The following is a 23,325-nucleotide window of genomic DNA, read 5'->3' on the forward strand; positions in this document are numbered from 1 at the left end:
TTCTGGAAAGCAATAACCCAAAACAGCTACGTCTTCATATATTGACAACATTTTTGTGAATGAAACTGTGTGTTCCACAACATGTGTCAAGGAACATTTGAAGAAATTCTGGAAAGCAATAACCCAAAACAGCTACGTCTTCATATATTGACAACATTTTTGTGAATGAAACTGTGTGTGTTCCACAACATGTGTCAAGGAACATTTGAAGAAATTCTGGAAAGCAATAACCCAAAACAGCTACGTCTTCATATATTGACAACATTTTTGTGAATGAAACTGTGTTCCACAACATGTGTCAAGGAAGATTTGAAGAAATTCTGGAAAGCAATAACCCAAAACAGCTACGTCTTCATATATTGACAACATTTTTGTGAATGAAACTGTGTTCCACAACATGTGTCAAGGAACATTTGAAGAAATTCTGGAAAGCAATAACCCAAAACAGCTACGTCTTCATATATTGACAACATTTTTGTGAATGAAACTGTGTTCCACAACATGTGTCAAGGAACATTTGAAGAAATTCTGGAAAGCAATAACCCAAAACAGCTACGTCTTCATATATTGACAACATTTTTGTGAATGAAACTGTGTGTGTTCCACAACATGTGTCAAGGAACATTTGAAGAAATTCTGGAAAGCAATAACCCAAAACAGCTACGTCTTCATATATTGACAACATGTTTGTGAATGAAACTGTGTGTGTTCCACAACATGTGTCAAGGAACATTTGAAGAAATTCTGGAAAGCAATAACCCAAAACAGCTACGTCTTCATATATTGACAACATTTTTGTGAATGAAACTGTGTGTGTTCCACAACATGTGTCAAGGAACATTTGAAGAAATTCTGGAAAGCAATAACCCAAAACAGCTACGTCTTCATATATTGACAACATTTTTGTGAATGAAACTGTGTGTGTTCCACAACATGTGTCAAGGAACATTTGAAGAAATTCTGGAAAGCAATAACCCAAAACAGCTACGTCTTCATATATTGACAACATTTTTGTGAATGAAACTGTGTGTGTTCCACAACATGTGTCAAGGAACATTTGAAGAAATTCTGGAAAGCAATAACCCAAAACAGCTACGTCTTCATATATTGACAACATTTTTGTGAATGAAACTGTGTGTGTTCCACAACATGTGTCAAGGAACATTTGAAGAAATTCTGGAAAGCAATAACCCAAAACAGCTACGTCTTCATATATTGACAACATTTTTGTGAATGAAACTGTGTGTGTTCCACAACATGTGTCAAGGAACATTTGAAGCAATTCTGGAAAGCAATAACCCAAAACAGCTACGTCTTCATATATTGACATGTTTGTGAATGAAACTGTGTGTGTTCCACAACATGTGTCAAGGAACATTTGAAGAAATTCTGGAAAGCAATAACGCAAAACAGCTACGTCTTCATATATTGACAACATTTTTGTGAATGAAACTGTGTGTGTTCCACAACATGTGTCAAGGAACATTTGAAGAAATTCTGGAAAGCAATAACCCAAAACAGCTACGTCTTCATATATTGACAACATTTTTGTGAATGAAACTGTGTGTTCCACAACATGTGTCAAGGAACATTTGAAGAAATTCTGGAAAGCAATAACCCAAAACAGCTACGTCTTCATATATTGACAACATTTTTGTGAATGAAACTGTGTGTGTTCCACAACATGTGTCAAGGAACATTTGAAGAAATTCTGGAAAGCAATAACCCAAAACAGCTACGTCTTCATATATTGACAACATTTTTGTGAATGAAACTGTGTTCCACAACATGTGTCAAGGAACATTTGAAGAAATTCTGGAAAGCAATAACCCAAAACAGCTACGTCTTCATATATTGACAACATTTTTGTGAATGAAACTGTGTTCCACAACATGTGTCAAGGAACATTTGAAGAAATTCTGGAAAGCAATAACCCAAAACAGCTACGTCTTCATATATTGACAACATTTTTGTGAATGAAACTGTGTTCCACAACATGTGTCAAGGAACATTTGAAGAAATTCTGGAAAGCAATAACCCAAAACAGCTACGTCTTCATATATTGACAACATTTTTGTGAATGAAACTGTGTGTGTTCCACAACATGTGTCAAGGAACATTTGAAGAAATTCTGGAAAGCAATAACCCAAAACAGCTACGTCTTCATATATTGACAACATGTTTGTGAATGAAACTGTGTGTGTTCCACAACATGTGTCAAGGAACATTTGAAGAAATTCTGGAAAGCAATAACCCAAAACAGCTACGTCTTCATATATTGACAACATTTTTGTGAATGAAACTGTGTGTGTTCCACAACATGTGTCAAGGAACATTTGAAGAAATTCTGGAAAGCAATAACCCAAAACAGCTACGTCTTCATATATTGACAACATTTTTGTGAATGAAACTGTGTGTGTTCCACAACATGTGTCAAGGAACATTTGAAGAAATTCTGGAAAGCAATAACCCAAAACAGCTACGTCTTCATATATTGACAACATTTTTGTGAATGAAACTGTGTGTGTTCCACAACATGTGTCAAGGAACATTTGAAGAAATTCTGGAAAGCAATAACCCAAAACAGCTACGTCTTCATATATTGACAACATTTTTGTGAATGAAACTGTGTGTGTTCCACAACATGTGTCAAGGAACATTTGAAGAAATTCTGGAAAGCAATAACCCAAAACAGCTACGTCTTCATATATTGACAACATTTTTGTGAATGAAACTGTGTGTGTTCCACAACATGTGTCAAGGAACATTTGAAGAAATTCTGGAAAGCAATAACCCAAAACAGCTACGTCTTCATATATTGACAACATTTTTGTGAATGAAACTGTGTGTGTTCCACAACATGTGTCAAGGAACATTTGAAGCAATTCTGGAAAGCAATAACCCAAAACAGCTACGTCTTCATATATTGACAACATTTTTGTGAATGAAACTCTGTGTGTTCCACAACATGTGTCAAGGAACATTTGAAGAAATTCTGGAAAGCAATAACCCAAAACAGCTACGTCTTCATATATTGACAACATTTTTGTGAATGAAACTGTGTGTGTTCCACAACATGTGTCAAGGAACATTTGAAGAAATTCTGGAAAGCAATAACCCAAAACAGCTACGTCTTCATATATTGACAACATTTTTGTGAATGAAACTGTGTGTGTTCCACAACATGTGTCAAGGAACATTTGAAGAAATTCTGGAAAGCAATAACCCAAAACAGCTACGTCTTCATATATTGACAACATTTTTGTGAATGAAACTGTGTGTGTTCCACAACATGTGTCAAGGAACATTTGAAGAAATTCTGGAAAGCAATAACCCAAAACAGCTACGTCTTCATACATTGACAACATTTTTGTGAATGAAACTGTGTGTGTTCCACAACATGTGTCAAGGAACATTTGAAGAAATTCTGGAAAGCAATAACCCAAAACAGCTACGTCTTCATATATTGACAACATTTTTGTGAATGAAACTGTGTTCCACAACATGTGTCAAGGAAGATTTGAAGAAATTCTGGAAAGCAATAACCCAAAACAGCTACGTCTTCATATATTGACAACATTTTTGTGAATGAAACTGTGTGTGTTCCACAACATGTGTCAAGGAACATTTGAAGAAATTCTGGAAAGCAATAACCCAAAACAGCTACGTCTTCATATATTGACAACATTTTTGTGAATGAAACTGTGTTCCACAACATGTGTCAAGGAACATTTGAAGAAATTCTGGAAAGCAATAACCCAAAACAGCTACGTCTTCATATATTGACAACATTTTTGTGAATGAAACTGTGTGTGTTCCACAACATGTGTCAAGGAACATTTGAAGAAATTCTGGAAAGCAATAACCCAAAACAGCTACGTCTTCATATATTGACAACATTTTTGTGAATGAAACTGTGTGTGTTCCACAACATGTGTCAAGGAACATTTGAAGAAATTCTGGAAAGCAATAACCCAAAACAGCTACGTCTTCATATATTGACAACATTTTTGTGAATGAAACTCTGTGTGTTCCACAACATGTGTCAAGGAACATTTGAAGAAATTCTGGAAAGCAATAACCCAAAACAGCTACGTCTTCATATATTGACAACATTTTTGTGAATGAAACTGTGTGTGTTCCACAACATGTGTCAAGGAACATTTGAAGAAATTCTGGAAAGCAATAACCCAAAACAGCTACGTCTTCATATATTGACAACATTTTTGTGAATGAAACTGTGGTGTTCCACAACATGTGTCAAGGAACATTTGAAGAAATTCTGGAAAGCAATAACCCAAAACAGCTACGTCTTCATATATTGACAACATTTTTGTGAATGAAACTGTGTGTGTTCCACAACATGTGTCAAGGAACATTTGAAGAAATTCTGGAAAGCAATAACCCAAAACAGCTACGTCTTCATATATTGACAACATTTTTGTGAATGAAACTGTGTTCCACAACATGTGTCAAGGAAGATTTGAAGAAATTCTGGAAAGCAATAACCCAAAACAGCTACGTCTTCATATATTGACAACATTTTTGTGAATGAAACTGTGTGTGTTCCACAACATGTGTCAAGGAACATTTGAAGAAATTCTGGAAAGCAATAACCCAAAACAGCTACGTCTTCATATATTGACAACATTTTTGTGAATGAAACTGTGTTCCACAACATGTGTCAAGGAACATTTGAAGAAATTCTGGAAAGCAATAACCCAAAACAGCTACGTCTTCATATATTGACAACATTTTTGTGAATGAAACTGTGTGTGTTCCACAACATGTGTCAAGGAACATTTGAAGAAATTCTGGAAAGCAATAACGCAAAACAGCTACGTCTTCATATATTGACAACATTTTTGTGAATGAAACTGTGTGTTCCACAACATGTGTCAAGGAACATTTGAAGAAAATTCTGGAAAGCAATAACCCAAAACAGCTACGTCTTCATATATTGACAACATTTTTGTGAATGAAACTGTGTGTTCCACAACATGTGTCAAGGAACATTTGAAGAAATTCTGGAAAGCAATAACCCAAAACAGCTACGTCTTCATATATTGACAACATTTTTGTGAATGAAACTGTGTGTGTTCCACAACATGTGTCAAGGAAGATTTGAAGAAATTCTGGAAAGCAATAACCCAAAACAGCTACGTCTTCATATATTGACAACATTTTTGTGAATGAAACTGTGTTCCACAACATGTGTCAAGGAACATTTGAAGAAATTCTGGAAAGCAATAACCCAAAACAGCTACGTCTTCATATATTGACAACATTTTTGTGAATGAAACTGTGTTCCACAACATGTGTCAAGGAACATTTGAAGAAATTCTGGAAAGCAATAACCCAAAACAGCTACGTCTTCATATATTGACAACATTTTTGTGAATGAAACTGTGTTCCACAACATGTGTCAAGGAACATTTGAAGAAATTCTGGAAAGCAATAACCCAAAACAGCTACGTCTTCATATATTGACAACATTTTTGTGAATGAAACTGTGTGTGTTCCACAACATGTGTCAAGGAATATTTGAAGAAATTCTGGAAAGCAATAACCCAAAACAGCTACGTCTTCATATATTGACAACATGTTTGTGAATGAAACTGTGTGTGTTCCACAACATGTGTCAAGGAACATTTGAAGAAATTCTGGAAAGCAATAACCCAAAACAGCTACGTCTTCATATATTGACAACATTTTTGTGAATGAAACTGTGTGTGTTCCACAACATGTGTCAAGGAACATTTGAAGAAATTCTGGAAAGCAATAACCCAAAACAGCTACGTCTTCATATATTGACAACATTTTTGTGAATGAAACTGTGTGTGTTCCACAACATGTGTCAAGGAACATTTGAAGAAATTCTGGAAAGCAATAACCCAAAACAGCTACGTCTTCATATATTGACAACATTTTTGTGAATGAAACTGTGTGTGTTCCACAACATGTGTCAAGGAACATTTGAAGAAATTCTGGAAAGCAATAACCCAAAACAGCTACGTCTTCATATATTGACAACATTTTTGTGAATGAAACTGTGTGTGTTCCACAACATGTGTCAAGGAACATTTGAAGAAATTCTGGAAAGCAATAACCCAAAACAGCTACGTCTTCATATATTGACAACATTTTTGTGAATGAAACTGTGTGTGTTCCACAACATGTGTCAAGGAACATTTGAAGAAATTCTGGAAAGCAATAACCCAAAACAGCTACGTCTTCATATATTGACAACATTTTTGTGAATGAAACTGTGTGTGTTCCACAACATGTGTCAAGGAACATTTGAAGAAATTCTGGAAAGCAATAACCCAAAACAGCTACGTCTTCATATATTGACAACATTTTTGTGAATGAAACTCTGTGTGTTCCACAACATGTGTCAAGGAACATTTGAAGAAATTCTGGAAAGCAATAACCCAAAACAGCTACGTCTTCATATATTGACAACATTTTTGTGAATGAAACTGTGTGTGTTCCACAACATGTGTCAAGGAACATTTGAAGAAATTCTGGAAAGCAATAACCCAAAACAGCTACCTCTTCATATATTGACAACATTTTTGTGAATGAAACTGTGTGTGTTCCACAACATGTGTCAAGGAACATTTGAAGAAATTCTGGAAAGCAATAACCCAAAACAGCTACGTCTTCATATATTGACAACATTTTTGTGAATGAAACTGTGTGTGTTCCACAACATGTGTCAAGGAACATTTGAAGAAATTCTGGAAAGCAATAACCCAAAACAGCTACGTCTTCATATATTGACAACATTTTTGTGAATGAAACTGTGTTCCACAACATGTGTCAAGGAAGATTTGAAGAAATTCTGGAAAGCAATAACCCAAAACAGCTACGTCTTCATATATTGACAACATTTTTGTGAATGAAACTGTGTGTGTTCCACAACATGTGTCAAGGAACATTTGAAGAAATTCTGGAAAGCAATAACCCAAAACAGATACGTCTTCATATATTGACAACATTTTTGTGAATGAAACTGTGTGTGTTCCACAATATGTGTCAAGGAACATTTGAAGAAATTCTGGAAAGCAATAACCCAAAACAGCTACGTCTTCATATATTGACAACATTTTTGTGAATGAAACTGTGTTCCACAACATGTGTCAAGGAACATTTGAAGAAATTCTGGAAAGCAATAACCCAAAACAGCTACGTCTTCATATATTGACAACATTTTTGTGAATGAAACTGTGTGTGTTCCACAACATGTGTCAAGGAACATTTGAAGAAATTCTGGAAAGCAATAACCCAAAACAGCTACGTCTTCATATATTGACAACATTTTTGTGAATGAAACTGTGTGTGTTCCACAACATGTGTCAAGGAACATTTGAAGAAATTCTGGAAAGCAATAACCCAAAACAGCTACGTCTTCATATATTGACAACATGTTTGTGAATGAAACTGTGTGTGTTCCACAACATGTGTCAAGGAACATTTGAAGAAATTCTGGAAAGCAATAACCCAAAACAGCTACGTCTTCATATATTGACAACATTTTTGTGAATGAAACTGTGTGTGTTCCACAACATGTGTCAAGGAACATTTGAAGAAATTCTGGAAAGCAATAACCCAAAACAGCTACGTCTTCATATATTGACAACATTTTTGTGAATGAAACTGTGTGTGTTCCACAACATGTGTCAAGGAACATTTGAAGAAATTCTGGAAAGCAATAACCCAAAACAGCTACGTCTTCATATATTGACAACATTTTTGTGAATGAAACTTTGTGTGTTCCACAACATGTGTCAAGGAACATTTGAAGAAATTCTGGAAAGCAATAACCCAAAACAGCTACGTCTTCATATATTGACAACATTTTTGTGAATGAAACTGTGTGTGTTCCACAACATGTGTCAAGGAACATTTGAAGAAATTCTGGAAAGCAATAACCCAAAACAGCTACGTCTTCATATATTGACAACATTTTTGTGAATGAAACTGTGTGTGTTCCACATGTGTCAAGGAACATTTGAAGAAATTCTGGAAAGCAATAACCCAAAACAGCTACGTCTTCATATATTGACAACATTTTTGTGAATGAAACTGTGTGTGTTCCACAACATGTGTCAAGGAACATTTGAAGAAATTCTGGAAAGCAATAACCCAAAACAGCTACGTCTTCATATATTGACAACATTTTTGTGAATGAAACTGTGTGTGTTCCACAACATGTGTCAAGGAACATTTGAAGAAATTCTGGAAAGCAATAACCCAAAACAGCTACGTCTTCATATATTGACAACATTTTTGTGAATGAAACTGTGTGTGTTCCACAACATGTGTCAAGGAACATTTGAAGAAATTCTGGAAAGCAATAACCCAAAACAGCTACGTCTTCATATATTGACAACATTTTTGTGAATGAAACTGTGTGTGTTCCACAACATGTGTCAAGGAACATTTGAAGAAATTCTGGAAAGCAATAACCCAAAACAGCTACGTCTTCATATATTGACAACATTTTTGTGAATGAAACTGTGTGTGTTCCACAACATGTGTCAAGGAACATTTGAAGAAATTCTGGAAAGCAATAACCCAAAACAGCTACGTCTTCATATATTGACAACATTTTTGTGAATGAAACTGTGTGTGTTCCACAACATGTGTCAAGGAACATTTGAAGCAATTCTGGAAAGCAATAACCCAAAACAGCTACGTCTTCATATATTGACAACATTTTTGTGAATGAAACTCTGTGTGTTCCACAACATGTGTCAAGGAACATTTGAAGAAATTCTGGAAAGCAATAACCCAAAACAGCTACGTCTTCATATATTGACAACATTTTTGTGAATGAAACTGTGTGTGTTCCACAACATGTGTCAAGGAACATTTGAAGAAATTCTGGAAAGCAATAACCCAAAACAGCTACGTCTTCATATATTGACAACATTTTTGTGAATGAAACTGTGTGTGTTCCACAACATGTGTCAAGGAACATTTGAAGAAATTCTGGAAAGCAATAACCCAAAACAGCTACGTCTTCATATATTGACAACATTTTTGTGAATGAAACTGTGTGTGTTCCACAACATGTGTCAAGGAACATTTGAAGAAATTCTGGAAAGCAATAACCCAAAACAGCTACGTCTTCATATATTGACAACATTTTTGTGAATGAAACTGTGTTCCACAACATGTGTCAAGGAAGATTTGAAGAAATTCTGGAAAGCAATAACCCAAAACAGCTACGTCTTCATATATTGACAACATTTTTGTGAATGAAACTGTGTTCCACAACATGTGTCAAGGAACATTTGAAGAAATTCTGGAAAGCAATAACCCAAAACAGCTACGTCTTCATATATTGACAACATTTTTGTGAATGAAACTGTGTGTGTTCCACAACATGTGTCAAGGAACATTTGAAGAAATTCTGGAAAGCAATAACCCAAAACAGCTACGTCTTCATATATTGACAACATTTTTGTGAATGAAACTGTGTTCCACAACATGTGTCAAGGAACATTTGAAGAAATTCTGGAAAGCAATAACCCAAAACAGCTACGTCTTCATATATTGACAACATTTTTGTGAATGAAACTGTGTGTGTTCCACAACATGTGTCAAGGAACATTTGAAGAAATTCTGGAAAGCAATAACCCAAAACAGCTACGTCTTCATATATTGACAACATTTTTGTGAATGAAACTCTGTGTGTTCCACAACATGTGTCAAGGAACATTTGAAGAAATTCTGGAAAGCAATAACCCAAAACAGCTACGTCTTCATATATTGACAACATTTTTGTGAATGAAACTGTGTGTGTTCCACAACATGTGTCAAGGAACATTTGAAGAAATTCTGGAAAGCAATAACCCAAAACAGCTACGTCTTCATATATTGACAACATTTTTGTGAATGAAACTGTGTGTGTTCCACAACATGTGTCAAGGAACATTTGAAGAAATTCTGGAAAGCAATAACCCAAAACAGCTACGTCTTCATATATTGACAACATTTTTGTGAATGAAACTGTGTGTGTTCCACAACATGTGTCAAGGAACATTTGAAGAAATTCTGGAAAGCAATAACCCAAAACAGCTACGTCTTCATATATTGACAACATTTTTGTGAATGAAACTCTGTGTGTTCCACAACATGTGTCAAGGAACATTTGAAGAAATTCTGGAAAGCAATAACCCAAAACAGCTACGTCTTCATATATTGACAACATTTTTGTGAATGAAACTCTGTGTGTTCCACAACATGTGTCAAGGAACATTTGAAGAAATTCTGGAAAGCAATAACCCAAAACAGCTACGTCTTCATATATTGACAACATTTTTGTGAACCCAAAACAGCTACGATTGAGGTCGTGCCTATTCTATGAAATTAATTGTAAAACATTGTAGTGATGGGACAGTGGTGCTAAAACATATGGGGTGGAACCTATTAGATTTAATACCTTTAACCTTTTGTCTAAGATGATTGTTATGCTTTTTGCAGCTATATGTTGCAACAAAAGGTTTTCCAGTTTATATAGATATCAACAGTGAAGGTGTGGGATTTTGCTACTAGTCGAGTTAATTCGAAAGAAATATAAGAATAAAAGCTTGGTATATGCAAAATAGTGGCGACGGGGTTAAACCTATTAGATTAAATACCTTTAACCCTTTGTCTAAGATGATTGTTATGCTATTTGCAGCTTCCTATATGTTGCAACAATACTCAATGCATATGCAAATGTAGACGTCCAGTATAGTTCCAGACCAAAGTAATTTTCTAGCAGGGCTGTAAAAACCTACCTGCTTTCAAGATTTTTTTCAAATATTCTGAAATTATTTTGTAGTTACAAATAATTTTTATATTCAGATGAATTCGAGGTGAGTGGATATATTCCCTCAAACAAATGCAGATGGAATAATATTAAGAAAATGTTTTAATATTTTTGATAATTCTGCATATGTAGAGAAAGCAAAAACGTGTATGCAATGCTTTTTGGATGGACATATGATAATTTACTTTCATTCTTACATTAAAATACGTGTATATATATTGTAGTATTGTGTATATTAATATAAATCTATCTCTTCTCACTATGATGAAAATCATAACAAATTTACTTTCATTCTTACATTAAAATACGTGTATATATATTGTAGTATTGTGTATATTAATATAAATCTATCTCTTCTCACTATGATGAAAATCATAACAAATTTACTTTCATTCTTACATTAAAATACGTGTATATATATTGTAGTATTGTATATATAAATATAAATCTATCTCTTCTCACTATGATGAAAATCATAGCAAATTTACTTTCATTCTTACATTAAAATACGTGTATATATATTGTAGTATTGTGTATATTAATATAAATCTATCTCTTCTCACTATGATGAAAATCATAACAAATTTACTTTCATTCTTACATTAAAATACGTGTATATATATTGTAGTATTGTGTATATTAATATAAATCTATCTCTTCTCACTATGATGAAAATCATAACAAATTTACTTTCATTCTTACATTAAAATACGTGTATATATATTGTAGTATTGTGTATATTAATATAAATCTATCTCTTCTCACTATGATGAAAATCATAACAAATTTACTTTCATTCTTACATTAATATACGTGTATATATATTGTAGTATCGTGTATATTAATATAAATCTATCTCTTCTCACTATGATGAAAATCATAGCAAATTTACTTTCATTGTTACATTAATATACGTGTATATATATTGTAGTATTGTGTATATTAATATAAATCTATCTCTTCTCACTATGATGAAAATCATAGCAAATTTACTTTCATTCTTACATTAATATACGTGTATATATATTGTAGTATTGTGTATATTAATATAAATCTATCTCTTCTCACTATGATGAAAATAATAGCAAATTTACTTTCATTCTTACATTAATATACGTGTATATATATTGTAGTATTGTGTATATTAATATAAATCTATCTCTTCTCACTATGATGAAAATAATAGCAAATTTACTTTCATTCTTACATTAATATACGTGTATATATATTGTGGTATTGTGTATATTAATATAAATCTATCTCTTCTCACTATGATGAAAATAATAGCAAATTTACTTTCATTCTTACATTAAAATACGTGTATATATATTGTAGTATTGTGTATATTAATATAAATCTATCTCTTCTCACTATGATGAAAATAATAGCAAATTTACTTTCATTCTTACATTAATATACGTGTATATATATTGTGGTATCGTGTATATTAATATAAATCTATCTCTTCTCACTATGATGAAAATCATAGCAAATTTACTTTCATTGTTACATTAATATACGTGTATATATATTGTAGTATTGTGTATATTAATATAAACGTATCTCTTCTCACTATGATGAAAATCATAGCAAATTTACTTTCATTCTTACATTAATATACGTGTATATATATTGTAGTATCGTGTATATGATTATAAATCTATCTCTTCTCTCTATGATGAAAATCATAGCAAATTTACTTTCATTCTTACATTAAAATTCGTGTATATATATTGTAGTATTGTGTATATTAATATAAATCTATCTCTTCTCACTATGATGAAAATCATAACAAATTTACTTTCATTCTTACATTAAAATACGTGTATATATATTGTAGTATTGTGTATATTAATATAAATCTATCTCTTCTCACTATGATGAAAATCATAACAAATTTACTTTCATTCTTACATTAAAATACCTGTATATATATTGTAGTATTGTGTGTATTAATATAAATCTATCTCTTCTCACTATGATGAAAATCATAACAAATTTACTTTCATTCTTACATTAATATACGTGTATATATATTGTAGTATTGTGTATATTAATATAAATCTATCTCTTCTCACTATGATGAAAATCATAACAAATTTACTTTCATTCTTACATTAAAATACGTGTATATATATTGTAGTATTGTGTATATTAATATAAATCTATCTCTTCTCACTATGATGAAAATCATAACAAATTTACTTTCATTCTTACATTAATATACGTGTATATATATTGTAGTATTGTGTATATTAATATAAATCTATCTCTTCTCACTATGATGAAAATCATAACAAATTTACTTTCATTCTTACATTAATATACGTGTATATATATTGTAGTATCGTGTATATTAATATAAATCTATCTCTTCTCACTATGATGAAAATCATAGCAAATTTACTTTCATTGTTACATTAATATACGTGTATATATATTGTAGTATTGTGTATATTAATATAAATCTATCTCTTCTCACTATGATGAAAATCATAGCAAATTTACTTTCATTCTTACATTAATATACGTGTATATATATTGTAGTATTGTGTATATTAATATAAATCCATCTCTTCTCACTATGATGAAAATAATAGCAAATTTACTTTCATTCTTACATTAATATACGTGTATATATATTGTGGTATCGTGTATATTAATATAAATCTATCTCTTCTCACTATGATGAAAATCATAGCAAATTTACTTTCATTGTTACATTAATATACGTGTATATATATTGTAGTATTGTGTATATTAATATAAACGTATCTCTTCTCACTATGATGAAAATCATAGCAAATTTACTTTCATTCTTACATTAATATACGTGTATATATATTGTAGTATCGTGTATATGATTATAAATCTATCTCTTCTCTCTATGATGAAAATCATAGCAAATTTACTTTCATTCTTACATTAAAATACGTGTATATATATTGTAGTATTGTGTATATTAATATAAATCTATCTCTTCTCACTATGATGAAAATCATAGCAAATTTACTTTCATTGTTGCATTAATATACGTGTATATATATTGTAGTATTGTGTATATAAATATAAATCTATCTCTTCTCACTATGATGAAAATCATAGCAAATTTACTTTCATTCTTACATTAAAATACGTGTATATATATTGTAGCATTGTGTATATTAATATAAATCTATCTCTTCTCACTATGATGAAAATCATAACAAATTTACTTTCATTCTTACATTAAAATACGTGTATATATATTGTAGTATTGTGTATATTAATATAAATCTATCTCTTCTCACTATGATGAAAATCATAACAAATTTACTTTCATTCTTACATTAAAATACGTGTATATATATTGTAGTATTGTGTATATAAATATAAATCTATCTCTTCTCACTATGATGAAAATCATAGCAAATTTACTTTCATTGTTACATTAAAATACGTGCATATATATTGTAGTATTGTGTATATTAATATAAATCTATCTCTTCTCACTATGATTAAAATCATAACAAATTTACTTTCATTCTTACATTAAAATACGTGTATATATATTGTAGTATTGTGTATATTAATATAAATCTATCTCTTCTCACTATGATGAAAATCATAACAAATTTACTTTCATTCTTACATTAAAATACGTGTATATATATTGTAGTATTGTGTATATAAATATAAATCTATCTCTTCTCACTATGATGAAAATCATAGCAAATTTACTTTCATTGTTACATTAAAATACATGTATATATATTGTAGTATTGTGTATATTAATATAAATCTATCTCTTCTCACTATGATTAAAATCATAACAAATTTACTTTCATTCTTACATTAAAATACGTGTATATATATTGTAGTATTGTCTATATAAATATAAATCTATCTCTTCTCACTATGATGAAAATCATAACAAATTTACTTTCATTGTTACATTAATATACGTGTATATATATTGTAGTATTGTGTATATTAATATAAATCTATCTCTTCTCACTATGATGAAAATCATAACAAATTTACTTTCATTGTTACATTAATATACATGTATATATATTGTAGTATTGTGTATATTAATATAAATCTATCTCTTCTCACTATGATGAAAATCATAACAAATTTACTTTTATTGTTACATTAATATACATGTATATATATTGTAGTATTGTATATATAAATATAAATCTATCTCTTCTCACTATGATTAAAATCATAACAAATTTACTTTCATTGTTACATTAAAATACGTGTATATATATTGTAGTATTGTGTATATTAATATAAATCTATCTCTTCTCACTATGATGAAAATCATAACAAATTTACTTTCATTCTTACATTAAAATACGTGTATATATATTGTAGTATTGTGTATATTAATATAAATCTATCTCTTCTCACTATGATGAAAATCATAACAAATTTACTTTCATTCTTACATTAAAATACGTGTATATATATTGTAGTATTGTGTATATAAATATAAATCTATCTCTTCTCACTATGATGAAAATCATAGCAAATTTACTTTCATTGTTACATTAATATACGTGTATATATATTGTAGTATTGTGTATATTAATATAAATCTATCTCTTCTCACTATGATGAAAATCATAACAAATTTACTTTTATTGTTACATTAATATACATGTATATATATTGTAGTATTGTGTATATTAATATAAATCTATCTCTTCTCACTATGATGAAAATCATAACAAATTTACTTTTATTGTTACATTAATATACATGTATATATATTGTAGTTTTGTATATATAAATATAAATCTATCTCTTCTCACTATGATTAAAATCATAACAAATTTACTTTCATTCTTACATTAAAATACGTGTATATATATTGTAGTATTGTGTATATTAATATAAATCTATCTCTTCTCACTATGATGAAAATCATAACAAATTTACTTTTATTGTTACATTAATATACATGTATATATATTGTAGTATTGTATATATAAATATAAATCTATCTCTTCTCACTATGATTAAAATCATAACAAATTTACTTTCATTGTTACATTAAAATATGTGTATATATATTGTAGTATTGTGTATATTAATATAAATCTATCTCTTCTCACTATGATGAAAATCATAACAAATTTACTTTCATTGTTACATTAATATACATGTATATATATTGTAGTATCGTGTATATAAATATCTCATCTTACTATGATGAAAATAATATAAAAAACAAAAAATAATATTTTAACTAGATAATAATTTGAGCAACACTTGTATCGACTTACTCTCTGTTAAGTTAGAAAATATCTTGTCATTTCTTTGATGAAACTTATATAAATGTTTTATATGAAATAAATCAAGATGTTGTGGTTCAATCTAATAATATTAACAACAATAAACAAACAGAATATAATTATGTAAATGCAAATACTAAAAATATTGAACTTCATTGTTTTTTACAGATGTTCCTGATTGAACCCTATTTCAATTTTAATGGAGGATCATCATCTTTAAACATTAAGCTGTGAACATTTGATACTTTATTTGGAACACTACAACGACATCTGTGAGATAATTTATTATACTGAACAATACTTTTTAATGAATTTTGCTAAACACAACTTGAAGGTAATATAACTCTTTGTAAAAATGTGTGCAATGTTCAAATATACGGAATCAGAAAAATATGTGACTTTCAAAAAATACATATTTTCTTTAATACCGGAAACTATAACTCTAAAAATAGCATTTTAAAAAGATATCCACGTTGAAATATATGAAGAAGTAGATAGATGCTTGTCATCTGTATAGTGCCGTATGCACAGCATTAACAATTTAATAAGATAATTGAAATAAAAAAGAACGTGGGTGTGTGGATATAATCGTTTTTTCTAGATACGATTGAGTAAAACATATAGGAACTCACACTGGAAAAAGCCACAATTTTGTAAAGTTTGTGGATATTCTTGTGCATAATAAACTTTCGTGATCAATATGAGAACTCACACTGGGGAAAAACCACATTCATGTGATGTTTGTGGATATTCTTTTTCTAAAAAAACACATTTAATAAGCCATATGAGAACTCACACTGGGGAAAAGCCATATTCCTGTCAAGTGTGTGGATATTCTTTTTCCCAAAAATCAAATTTAGTGAAACATATGAGAACTCACACAGGGGAAAAGCCACATTCTTGTCAAGTTTGTGGATATTCTTGTTCTCAAAAGTCAGACTTAGCGAAACATATGAGAAGACATTCTGGAGAAAAGCCATATGCTTGTCAAGTTTGTAAATATTCTTCCACTGCAAAATCAGGCTTAGTGAGACATATGAGAACTCACACTGAGGAAAAGCCACATTCTTGTGAAGTTTGTGGATATTTGTTTTCTCAAATATCACATTTAGTGGGACATATGAGAACTCATACTGGGGAAAAGCCATATTCTTGTCAAGTGTGTGGATATTCTTGCTCTCAAAAATCTAATTTAGTGAGCCATATGAAAACTCATTCTGGAGAAAAACCACATTCTTGTGAAGTGTGTGGTTATTCTTGTTCTAAAAAATCTGTCTTAGTGAGACATATGAGAACTAACACTGGGGAAAAGCCACAATCATGTGATGTTAGTGGATATTCTTTTTCTAAAAAAACACATTTAATAAGCCATACGAGAACTCACACTGAAGAAAAACCATATTCTTTTCAAGTGTGTGGATATTCTGTTTCCCAAAAATCAAATTTAGTGAAACATATGAGAACTCATACTGGGGAAAAGCCACTTTCTTGTCAAGTTTGTGGATATTCTTGTTCTCAAAAGTCAGACTTAGCGAAACATATGAGAAGACATACCGGAGAAAAGCCATATGCTTGTCAAGTTTGTAAATATTCTTCCACTGCAAAATCAGACTTAGTGAGACATATGAGAACTCACACTGAAGAAAAGCCACATTCTTGTGAAGTTTGTGGATATTTGTTTTCTCAAATATCACATTTAGTGAGACATATGAGAACTCATACTGGGGAAAAGCCATATTCTTGTCAAGTGTGCGAATATTCTTGTTCTCAAAAATCGAATTTAGTGAACCATATGAAAACACATCATGGGAAAAAAAACACATTCTTGTGAAGTTTATGGATATGTTTCTCAATAATAAAAGTTAGTAGGTCATATGAGAACTCACACTGCCTCAGGACTCTATATTGTAAGGAAAGTAATGCCAACATTCCAAAAACGACGGGAACCAGAGGCAAAAGACAAAATTCCACGCTGGAAACAAAAGATCCAAAACCAGCTAAACCTGTGCCGAAGGGAATTGTCCCAGATTAAACAATTCCTAGCCGCCCCTGCTGTACAGGGACGACTGAAGAACATCATCGGCAAACTCAGCAGGAAATATTGTACAAACGCAGGACAGCTACAAAACGTAGCTAGAGAATTAGAAGGAAAAATCCCAGCACTTTCCAAACGCATTAAGAAAAGAGAAAGCAAGAATAGGGCAAAGCATGAAAACAAAACATTTAAGCAGAATGCTCGGTTATTTTACCGTAACCTAATAAGGGACACTATAACGGTGAATAACCCGCCCAAAATGCAAGAGCTGGAGGATTATTGGAGACCTCTCTTTGAGAACGAGATCACCCATAACAAAGAGGCTCAATGGATCCATACCATTGAGAGGAGCCTAGAAAATAAGCCAGAGATGCCGGAGCCAAAGATAACAGCTGGCACTATAAAAACGAAGCTAAATAGCGTCTACAATTACAAAAAGCCTGGCATAGACAATCTCCCCAATTTCTGGCTGAAACAACTAACATCATTACATGGGCATTATAGCAGTTGTTTCAACAGAATATTGAGAGGAGAAGAAACCACACCAGAATGGATATTAAGAGGAGATACAACCCTCATAGCAAAGACAAAAGAAACGCAACGCCCTAATAAATACAGGCCCATTTGCTGTCTCACTACCACCTACAAACTCTTCACTGGCCATGTTGCGGACAGTATATACCAACACCTCTCCTGCACCACATATCTTGAAAAAGAACAAGCAGGCTGTAGGAGGGACTGTCTAGGTACCAAAGACCAGCTCAACAAATAAAACTATCTTGGAAGACTGTAGGAAGAGACAGCGAAATTTAAGTATGGCTTGGATTGATTATCAGAAGGCTTATGACAGTGTACCACACACGTGGCTTCTACGCTGTCTAGAGCTATATAAGATACACCCGATAATCAAACAGGCCATAGCTACACAAATGAAAATGTGGCAAACAAACATGACATTAAGCCACACAAAAGGAAATATAAGGGTCACGGACGTAAACATCAGGCGAGGAATCTTCCAAGGAGATAGTTTATCCCCTTTACTCTTCTGCTTGGCAATAGATCCGTTAAGCAAACTTTTAAACAAAAAAAATGTGCTTACAATCTAAGCCAGGACCGCCGACAAGACCCAAACAAACGAATTAACCACCTGCTCTTCATGGATGACCTCAAGCTGTATGCCAGTTCTGATGCCGACTTAAATGAACTCTTACAAGTCGTACATAACTTCTCCAGAGATATTGGCATGAAATTTGGACTGGACAAATGTGCCAAGTGCTCCATCAAATCTGGGAAGAAGATCGAAACTGAAAATATTCAGCTTGATGAATATACCACCATCAAGGACCTAGAAGGGCAGGAAGGATACAAATACCTTGGCATAGAAGAGAATGATACCATCCAGCATGCCAAGATGAGAAACAAAATTGGAAGTGAGTACATACGCCGAGTCAAGAAGATATGCAAAACAGAACTCACAGGCAGAAACAAAATAACTGCCATTAACCAACTAGCCATGCCAGTAGTAACATACAGTTTTGGTATTGTCGACAGGCCACAAAAAGACATAAATAGACTAGACACTAAGACACGTAAAATGCTGACAATGTATAAAGTAATATACAGAAACCAGTGTCTGTCTAGAATGTATCTACCCAGATGGAAAGGAGGTATGGGGCTCTCGGAGATTGACCATCAACATCGTGCAACTATTGTGAGCACCGGACAATATCTGATGAGCTCTAAAAACCCAACTCTCAAGATGGTACACCAACATCAGGAATCAAGAGCCAGTAGAACAACATCCATCACAAAACTGGCCAAACATTTTGGGGAAGAATGTCTTACAAGTGAGACAGAAACAGAAAAGATACCTGCGACTGAAATAGCCAGAAAAAGTCGCCAGAAATACACTAAAGCTTTCCATGACAAGAAAGTTGAAGAATGGGCCAACCAACAACGGGCCAAGTATTTTCTGGACGAATATAACCAAGACTATATTGATAAGGAAGGGTCTATAAGCTGGCTAAAGGATGGATCGCTCCACTATGACCAGGAGAAGTTTATAATAGCTGCCCAAGATCAAGGCTTCATGACCAATGCGTTTAAAAAAATGAGTGGTCTCAGCAAAGACAACAAATGCAGGTTCTGCCACACAGACGTAGAGAGTGTGAGCCACCTGATTTCTAGCTGTAAGGTTCTGCTAGGGGACGGCTACTATACAATGCGACACAATGAAGTATGCAAATATCTCCACTGGACGATCTGCAATAAGTTAAATATCGAATGCAGTAAGAAGTCATGGGAACATATACCCGAAAGAACAGTCGGAAACAAGTCATATACCATCCACTATGACTATGCAATCCCTACAGCCACATACCTAGAACACGGAGCAATAAAACCCGACATTGTAATATGGGACAAGAAGGAGAAGGAAGCAACCTTGGTGGAAGTTAGTGTCCCGAATGATGCTGGGTTAAACAGAGCTGAGAGGGAAAAGATTACTAAATACCAGGGTCTTATGTATGACATGAAAAGAAACTGGAACATTAAGAAGATTTCTATCATTCCAGTAATTATAGGAGCAACCGGACTTATGAAAAAGAATTTTACAAACTATCTTACAAATATACCAGGTAAACCAAGTGCAAAGGAGATTCAAACAATTGCACTTATAGCAGGTGTATGTTTGGCATCTGGTAGGATGCCCCATCCCTGGCTGAAACAAAATGATAAGAAAAATGAAAAAATAGAGAAAAAGCATAATCTGCTGAAGAATGTGGTTCTTTTTTTCCAAACCATATTCTTGTGGAGTATGTGGTTTTTCTTTTGCACAGAAGTCACATTTGTTGCAACATATGCAAACCCATACAGGAGAGAAACTTACGGCAATTAACCAACTTGCCATGCCAGTACTAACATATAGTTTTGGCATTATTGACTGGCCTCAGAAAGACATAAATTGGCTTGACACAAAGACAAGGAAAATGTTAACCTTGTACCGAGTTATTTATCGAAATCAGTGCATGCCTCGTTTGTACCTACCCAGGCGAGAAGGAGGTATGGGGCTCTCGGAAGTCAATCATCAACACAGAGCCACAATCGTCAGCATAGGTCAGTACATAATAAGTTCCTGTAACCCCAAGCTTGTGAAAATTAAAGACCATTATCAGAATCGAGCAAGTAGCACAACATCTATAACACAACTTGCCACTCATTTTGGAAAAGATTGCCTTACAAATGATACTGAGAACCCAAACAAGCCTGCCACTGACATAGCCCAGAAAAGTCGGAAAAAATACACTAGCCAGTTCCATAGTGTTAAAACAGAAGAATGGACCAACCATAAACGGGCAAAATACCTACCGACTGAACTATCCCAAGAATATATTGATAGGGATGGTTCCCTGGACTGGCTCAAAAGAGGATCCCTCCATTACGACCAAGAGAGGTTGATATTGGCTGCACAAGACCAGGGCCTCATGACAAACGCCTTCAAAAAGATGTGTGGTCTAAGCAACAATAATAAATGCAGGTTCTGTAGCACTGAGGTTGAGAGTGTGGGCCACCTGATTTCTGGTTGCAAAGTCCTACTTGGAGATGGTTATTATACAGATCGCCATAACGGAGTTTGCAAATACCTTCACTGGAAGATATGTAAGAAACTCAACATTCAGTGTAGTAAAAACTCCTGGGAACATACACCCGAACGAACAGTTGGGAATGACAACTACACTATTCACTATGACTACATAATCCCTACTGCTACATATCTTGAAAATGCAGCTGTTAAACCAGATATAGTGATTTGGGACAGAGCAAACAAAAAAGCGACCGTAATAGAGGTCAGTGTACCCAATGATACAGGGCTTAACAGAGTTGAGAGGGAAAAGATTACAAAGTATCAAGGACTTATGTATGATATGAAACGAAATTGGAAATTAAAAGACGTTTCAATTATACCAGTCATCATAGGAGCAACTGGGCTTATGAAAAAGAACTTTAAAAAGTACATAGCAAGCATACCCGGTGAACCAAGTGCAAGTGAAATACAAACGATTGCACTGAAAGGGACGGCTAGAATCCTGAAAAGATCTCTTGGTTGGACTCACTAAAATAGGGGTAAATGTCAGACATCTGGTTGGATGTCCCATCCCATAGAAGAAAAAGTTTAAGAAAAATGAAAAAAAAAAGACAAGAGAGAAACCACATTCTTGTGAATTATGTGGTTCTTCTTTTGCACGAAAGTCACAATTGTGGCGACATATGCAAACACATACAGGAGAAAAAGCATAATCTGCTGAAGAATGTGGTTCTTTTTTTCCAGAAAACATATGCAAACACATACAGGAGACAAATCACATTTATACAAAAGTTTACTTTAATTAAACATATTCGTATGCATACGGAAGATAAACATGTATTAAGTGTGGAAGACAAATATGTTGGACTCATAATAACGATTTTCTCGCCCAGATTAGACTCATAATAAAATTTACTTCATCTTGTATGCATAATCCAGAGATATAAATATTTAATTACTGTAAGTATCATTTACTGGTTAAACGATGATGTTCAACAAAGTATAAGATATTATGTGCAACCAATTTACTTCTGACTTCATATATTTGTACTACAAACTAATCAAGTAATTTATCCATACTTTTTCTCTTTCGTTTAATTATTTGGTTTATTAGGTTTCCAGTTTTTTGTACCTCCACGAATGTCCCAGAGTGAGGTCCAGAATATATCTCTTGTTCTTGAAGTTGCATATACATGTATTTACCAAATTGTTGTGACATTACGTTGGAATCACTCGTTTGTGAAATAAGGGGACGTGGCAGTAATATGTGACCATGGTTGTCCATTTTACAATCAATCCGAATATGAAGATAAAATATTGCAGCTTGTGTTATAAGTCATATCTCTTCATCAATAAACTGCTATTACGATTTTGAAGATATGCTCAATCACGAAATACGGCACAGATCAGTTCAAGCATTAAAGGTTCATTGCTTGCCCAGTCAGAGGCAATCTCACTCAAACTGAGTACGTAAAAGACTCTTCTTTTTTCTGGTCAGGACAGGACACACCAAGCTTACTCCTTCCAGAGATTTCCTTTCCCCACCCCATCGTAACTTCTCTTTAAAGACGAACTGCGGATTTTGTTTCTG

The 23,325-nt window shown here is 32.7% G+C and overlaps 1 protein-coding gene across 1 annotated transcript in view; it reads left to right on the forward strand.

The window, feature by feature from the left end:
- LOC145270049 (uncharacterized) overlaps positions 1 to 21,047 on the forward strand; it is a 73,109-nt gene extending 52,062 nt beyond the window's left edge. Inside the window, exon 2 of the mRNA XM_080125652.1 lies at positions 16,285 to 21,047. Within this exon, the coding sequence (XP_079981778.1) occupies positions 19,308 to 21,047 (1,740 nt within the window). The 5' untranslated portion in view covers positions 16,285 to 19,307. The remainder of the gene's footprint in view (positions 1 to 16,284) is intronic.
- Positions 21,048 to 23,325: the final 2,278 nt, after the last annotated feature.

The sequence above is a fragment of the Euprymna scolopes genome, chromosome 46 (assembly GCF_053919585.1).
Source record: "Euprymna scolopes isolate OS-2025 chromosome 46, ASM5391958v1, whole genome shotgun sequence".
Classification (NCBI taxonomy): domain Eukaryota; kingdom Metazoa; phylum Mollusca; class Cephalopoda; order Sepiida; family Sepiolidae; genus Euprymna; species Euprymna scolopes.